The sequence below is a fragment of the Nilaparvata lugens genome, chromosome 4 (genome assembly GCF_014356525.2).
Source record: "Nilaparvata lugens isolate BPH chromosome 4, ASM1435652v1, whole genome shotgun sequence".
Classification (NCBI taxonomy): domain Eukaryota; kingdom Metazoa; phylum Arthropoda; class Insecta; order Hemiptera; family Delphacidae; genus Nilaparvata; species Nilaparvata lugens.
Window position 1 is genome coordinate 5,970,113 of NC_052507.1, and position 7,469 is coordinate 5,977,581.

The window sequence follows — 7,469 nt, forward strand, 5'->3', positions numbered from 1 at the left end:
TTTTGCCATTCAAATCGCAAGCTATGAACAAACTAGAAGGCAGTAATTTTGGCGGGCATTCAAATGTCAAATTAGATAAGATTTTGAATTTTTCCTTCTTCTTGAACTGCTTAAACTAATATAATGTATACTATGAAATTACCAACTTATTGCATTATTTACAAATTACCTTAGAGTTGAAAAAATCGTTCTTATAATTGCAAAACTTTAAATCGATTAATAGAGGACAAGATCTTCAGTTTATGTAAGTTGACTTTTTGGTTATGTTTTAATTTTCAAATTGAGGTTATTATTAAAATTTTTCATTTAATAAGATTGTCATTATATCAATATTATTGAAGTCATTAATAATATAATGACACAATTGTAATCATCATGACAAATGGTTGCATATAACTTGAATTACGGTAATAATTAAAAATTTGGAATGGGACACCAGTACCAGTGAGACATTTAAGTTACTCCTGTGTCTCTAAACCAATCACGGGTTTATGGACCTATAATTGATATTGACTAATTGTAATGGACTTTTTTCTGTTATCAGGTTAAGATTTAATATTAAGATACGGTACCAGATTCTGGCGACCCAGCTTAGCAATGTCCTGAGTGAGACACCAGCCGGACACCAATCTGTATCTCCGAACTAGTCGCGGGACATAAGTTATTATAATCTTTATGGCTCTTATCAGGTGAAAAGTTAGGATTAAGACACTGTAGTTTAGGGTCCGGACATTATAATCTTTTGCCTTAGATGGTGTTCCTCGAGTAGGCGTAATAAGATCAATAAAAATCAATGCCCGCTACTCGGTTAGACACCAGGAGCTTAGGAGCGTCTTCCTCACTCCTAGTGTTTAAATGGTATAGCTCTCACAACTACCTAGTGTCTGGTATGTCAAAAATGCCTGGGAAACTTTTGAAAATTGTAGATCAAAATAAGTAGGCTATAGGCCCGGAGTCAAAACATAGTGGAGCGGTGCAGGAAATTACTTACCGGTACATGTTACATATTTCGTCCATTTCATTGATCTCCTCCATAGTCAATGATTGAGGAATCCGTCAGAGCTTCAAGCTTACGAGTTTTGAATATAATTAAATGTGGCGGATAGTAGAGTATCGTACTATGTGCTCCGTTATTATGTTCATGTTTTTAAAGGGACGGATTCAAGGATCTAAAGGTTTAAAAACCCTCACACGTCAGCCAAAGTTTATTGTTTGTCCCAAGTATGGTAGTTTGGCAAACCAATACCTGTGTCCTTTAAGGTGCGTACACTTTTAACCAGCTGATGCAAAGCTTTTTATATCTGTATCTTACCGTTTCTGAAAAAATACATATATATAGTCAGCTGATTAAAAGTGAATTGCTCATGTTCGCGGCGCCTATATCTGTATGCACCTTTACAAGGTCCAAGAGTCTTTTCCCTATACTAACATCCCATTCCTCACCTGGTTGCTTGCAGCCAAACAGAGCCCTCCTTCTAGCCCCTAGTCTTTCGCAATCCAGTATGAAGTGCTTGGCAGTCTCTTCAGATTGATTACAAAGCCTACACATCTGAATTTTATTTCTTTGAGTTCAATTGTGTGGAGATGTTTCCTGAAGTGGCTGTGAACAGTTATTAGAATAAATGCATTAGACTCCCAAGCATAACGCTACCTTTGCCGCTTTGCCCCTGGGTACAAGTTCAAACTCAAGGGTAAGCTCTCAAATTGAGGTGAACTCTCAATTGAATTGATTCCATTACATATAATACACTAGGTCTACTAGTGAGGTCCACGTTATAATGGCAGTGGAAAAAGATAGAAGACCAGCGTTACCAATTGTCTGCCTTGTTTAGTTATATTTCTACATTGTTGAAAACGGATTTGGCGACGTTGCGGAGCTGTAGAAAGATAGCGCTGTCTGTTTTGTCGAATGATAGACAAAGATAGCAACACGAATGATAATCAAATACTGCCATTATAACGTGGACCTCACTATAGGTGAAAATTGTCATTCTGGGCATTTTCAACTGTTTTAGTTGATAAGAATGGTGGAAAATGATATTGAATAAACTGAAATAAGTATAGGATCTAGTACAGCCTAGGTATTATTTGGCAAAAAGAGAATCATTATCATTTATTCTTTACTAGCTTACTCGGCGAACTTCGTACCACCAAAAAGTCAATGTATCTCATGTCACACTTGACTTTATTTGGTGAATCATGAAATTTATTTGACAATCAATATTTTCATTTACATCTCAATTCGGACTTCCTATGTGCTTAAAACTACCGTTTTAATACCAGTAAATTTGACATTCAATATTTTCATTAAAATCTCAATACGGACTTCCTATGTGCTTATAACTACCGTTTTAATACCAGTAAACAATTTTATCACAGAGTGACGACGTGTTTATTACAGCTGGTAAGTTTAAATGCTAAATCATATTATCACTACATGATCTTGAATCATGATGATCTTCCCGTTCTACTTTAGCCGCTCGGCCGACAATTTGGAAAAAAATAGGTCTGTAAAATGGATTAATATAATTATTATCAGCCCCCCTATTAAAATTTCTGGTCAGAAACCATCCCCAATATTCACACAACATATTCCCAAAGTTTCATGCTGTTCTGTCAAGTAGTTTTCGAGTCTATAGGGAACAAACAAACTAACTAACACACAAACAGACATTCATTTTTATGTATGTAGATTGTTTCATACAATTTAAGTACATCATCAAAATGATAGGGTGAGAGAAAAATAAGGTAACCTTGTGCTATTCCTCTCCCAAATTTAGATAAGGTTACACATAGTCCGAAATAGGTCAAGTAAGTCTTGTAGTTGTTCACTTCACAAAATTTTCAGTTTAATTATCTTATTTAATCATGTTGTCATTTTTATGGAATAAAAGTTTGTCTCAATTCTTTTCAGATTCAGAACAATGAGGTAGCAGAAAAAAAATTGCATGTTGTATTCCAAATCAACTAAAAACAGCAATTATGGGAGATGTTGGTGTTGAAAATAAAACAGATTGTATGCCATGCAGATTGATAAGCGGGTTTGGTGTATTTGGAATAGGCATCTACTTGCATTTCCAAGCTCGCCACTCGAAAAACGTTTTCAGTAGACGTGTTATTCAGGCCCTGGGAATCGGTGAGTCATCACTTATCAATAGACTATTGTTCTGAAAACATAGCTCTATCGAGCAATGAGGAAATTGCTATCTATAGCAAGTAAATCATCTGAGATGGAATATTCATATAAACAGCATGTGTTAAAAATAAAATTTCTAATATATATAAATTTCATCAAATTAGAGAACTAAATAACTTGAAAATAGCTCGTTTAATCTACTTCTCTTATGCACAAGCTGTCTTACAATATCGAATAAGAGCTTGGGGTGGAGCCTTGAACACACATTTTGAAAAACTTTTCATAATTCAAAAATATATTATTAAAGCAATTCTAGGCAAACCTAGACTTTATCCTACAAGCGATCTTTTCAATGAATTCAAAGTACTAACTGTTCGACAGCTGTACATAAAAAATTTGATAATATATATTAAGAAGAATAAAAATAAATTTCTTCTTCGTGAAAGAAACTTGAATTTAAATTTACGTCCTATTAGAGAAACATTCCATCAAGACAGGATGGATTTGAATGTATATAGAAGACAATTCACTTACTTATCACAGAGGATAATAAATCTTGTTCCTACTCATTTTGTTGCCAATACAAGCCGGAGCAAAAAACTAAATTGCGAGATTGAAGAATGGATAAGATCAAATAGAACTGAAGAAAAAATCTTCTAAGCACCAACTATTTCTTGTTTTTATGTTTTGTTTTTTTATCATAGAATAATAATTATTGTGTTTTACTAACTTTTATCTAATTTAATCTACAAAATTATATTTGTGTGTGAGTTCCACTAATCTTTGTTCTTATTTTGGTGTAATTTCTTAGTTTGTATTGAATTATTGTATTACTGCAACTTAGGTCTACGCACAGGTTTTACCTTGTAGGCTACTCCTTAAACATAGATGGACATAAAAAAAAATATACTGCAGTTTTGGGATCATTTTATATACCGTATTTAATAGTATTTTTCTTGTGTTATTTTTAGATGTTATAATATTAGATTATTATAATTGTGTATGTTTTTTGAGAAATAAATTTGAATTTGAGTAAATTGTAATCGACCGAGTGAAGTGAGGTCTAAGATTAAAGTCGACGGTTTTGCATTTCTCTTTATGTTTATATTTATATATTTATGTTCCGCATTTACAGCGAAACGCAGCAATAGATTTTCATGAAATTTGACAAGTATGTTCCTTTTTGAATTTTGCGTCGACATACATGCGTATACATAAGGTTTTTTGAAATTTTGCATTTTAAGGATAATACAAAAGGAAAAGAAGTCTCCTTTGAACGCCAATATTACCGTAATCATATTATAGTAAAATCATACTTTAAATCAGCTGTCTAGTGGACTATAATACTACCCGTTCAAAAACATTGAAAATCTTGAAAATGTATCCTTTCATCAACGTTGTAGACAGTTGCAGCCAGACCTGATATCAGCGCTCACACTCACATTCCGGGACGACAGGTCACGGTACGATAGGACAGAAAGCTCTATGTTTATTTAAGATTTTTTTGGCATCTTAAATTGTTTAATTATTTATTAATTTTTGAGAAAACATAACAACAGGTCAATGTAACTTACTGAGCGCGAGGTCTACTGTTCACAGAACTACTAGTTTACACGTAATCTATTAGCAAGCAAATTGCATCTATATGAGTAAAACGTGATCTATAGTAAATTGAGCTACATATTTTTTTAATAAGCCAACTTGGTAATTTGATTGCATGGGAAGAGATGTTGTCGTATTTCTCCATACGGTAATAAGACATTTATAAGACTGTTTACTTTTTTTGTTACCATTTGACGTTATAATGCATTTTGATGTTCTCACTTATCTGCTACTACAATAAAACATTTATTTATCTATTTATGTTGTCAATACCTCTATTTTATATTGTGATATATTGACAACATTAATGACTTATTCTCTCAATCTACTTAGTATTTTTAATAAGATCTACTCCCAGTTGTAGGTCTATTAAATTTAGCTGTGATTCAATTAAGATTAAATGTCAAAGTAGAAGACGCCATAAATCAGCGGTTAATCTGGGTTAAATTTAATGCAGGTACTTGCAATCGGGCCAAAATAATTTTCATCTCCTTTGCATTTCCATCTTCCAATATTCATCAATTTTAACGTTTTACACCATAAAAAACGTTCAGGTAATCTTGTGTAAGCAGAGTTTTGTAAATAGTTCTGTAAACGTTAATATTTTTACCAAGTGACCAATATTTAAATAATTCCAGTGATTGTTTCCTAGACAACAAAGTCGTTCCCAGTAAAGGCTTGAAATGAGAATTATTTGTACACTCAAATTTTATAATATACTATTGAGTATTTAATAATCGTTCAAGAATACGTTCCTACATTGAGGTCCGTTATAATGACAGTGGAGAACAACGTTGCCGATCTTCTGTCTTGTCAATGCCTTCTATAGACAGTAGCTGATACAGGTTTATTGATGTAATATCAACTGTTCATTCTCGTTTAAAATAATTTATTATATTTTATTAAGCAAGAAATTATATTTTTTAATAATTTCATAATGAATTTTCATAATTAAGATGGAATATTTTGCTAATTAATTATTAATTCTACATTGTTAAAAGACGATCTGACAACAGAGCAAAGCGTGAAAGAGATAGCGCTATCTGCTTTGTTGAATGATAGACAAGGATAGCAATACCATTGCTAATCAAACACTCCCATTATAACGTGGACCTCACTATACAAACATTCAAATCCATAGGCTACAAGACCAGTATAATTTATTTCCATTGACAAGTTGTCAAGAATATCACAGAGCTGTTGAATAAATAAATTACAACCATTATAGAAAATCGCTAGTACTCTACTCTCTAATAAAATAATTTATTAGTAAATAAATTACAAATTGGTTTTGATAAGTATGATGCCCACGATCCCCATACCTGGGTAATGTCAAAAATTATTCAAAATTCCTCAAGAAGTGACTGAAACGTATCATGTATTTTTACCATCTATGATTGATAATTATTTAATAATGTTGGTTTATTTCAATTTTTCAGGTGTTTGTGGTATAGGCATCGCAAGGCTACTAGACTTGCCTCCATTCAGAAAGGAAGAAACCGACAAAAAATAATTTAAAATTGTATCAATAATGATTATAAAGTGGAAATAATAGATGACTATTAACTTATTAGAAATAAATTCAACTACAATAGTTCTGTTTATCAATTATTATTTATATTTGTACAAAAAACACTGATATATAAAAAAGTAAAATCGTATGGCTTTTGTTGGTGGGGAGTCCCTTGCGGGAGGGTCCCACCGCCTGAATATATAATTTAAGCCGTCAATGGGCCTTACGACTGTCATACTTCTTCAGCCGGGACCAACAGTTTAACGTGCCCATCCGATAACACGGGAGTGATCTGGGTAGAAAACTTTTTGGTATTGAGAGGGTTTGAACCCGGGATCTCTGTGCTGCTACGCAAGCACTCTATCCACTAGACCACGGATCACTCCACCGTGATATAATAACATTGTTAGATAAAATACTAAGGCAATCCTTGTGTTATTCTTCTTCAAATTCAAGTGATGACACAAAAGTGGGTCAGGCTATACGTTCCCTTTATTTTTCCAATTCATATACTCAACATGATTCAATAATTAAAAGTTCCAACTAGAATATTATATTTGATTTATCATTGTATCATTGTTATCTATATTATATTATATGGGTCTATCATTGTATCAGCATTTTGTATTCTTCTAAAATATTAGTTGAATAATTAAAGTATGTTGGTCTCAAATAAAGAGCTTATTGAATTATTTAGTAAGTTACATCAAGCAAAGCCATCAATTCTGTGTTATTGGTTCGTTTACAGTCCCCGTATAGGCTACAGTCTCTCCCTATCTTATGCACTGTCGCGACTAAATGGCACCTAAAGACTGAACCATTGCTCGGTTGATACTGCAACTCAGTGGAGTGATGGGGGGAAAGTTTTGGAATGCATAGGTGACTCGTTCACTGCCACCACCCAATTCAATAGTTTTGTGCAGCAAAAAAAAACTGACACTGTTGTACTTTTTACAACAGCGCGACTGCTGGAAGGTTAAAATGTCTTAAATCAGTTCAAGGCAAGATCCTATTGTGATACACTTTAAACTGTTAGCATTGGTTAAGAAATGAGAAGCTTTATGCTCTTTATAAGGTTTACTTCAAACTGTCAGCCACATCTTTCCAATGTTATTAATGCTTCCCATTCGGCCACCGCTGAAAGTCTGAAGTGAATGCCACTAAATAAATGTTGTTATCCTAATCCTACAAATATATATATAGCTTTCATTACCTTTT

The 7,469-nt window shown here is 33.1% G+C and overlaps 1 protein-coding gene across 1 annotated transcript; it reads left to right on the forward strand.

The window, feature by feature from the left end:
* Positions 1 to 16: 16 nt before the first annotated feature.
* On the forward strand, positions 17 to 6,928 carry LOC111055180. The gene is made up of 3 exons (XM_022342345.2): positions 17 to 244; positions 2,915 to 3,136; positions 6,178 to 6,928. Exons 2-3 carry the CDS (start codon positions 2,983 to 2,985, stop codon positions 6,249 to 6,251), a joined length of 228 nt encoding a protein of 75 aa, XP_022198037.2. The 5' UTR covers positions 17 to 244; positions 2,915 to 2,982; the 3' UTR covers positions 6,252 to 6,928.
* The last annotated feature ends 541 nt before the right edge of the window (positions 6,929 to 7,469 follow it).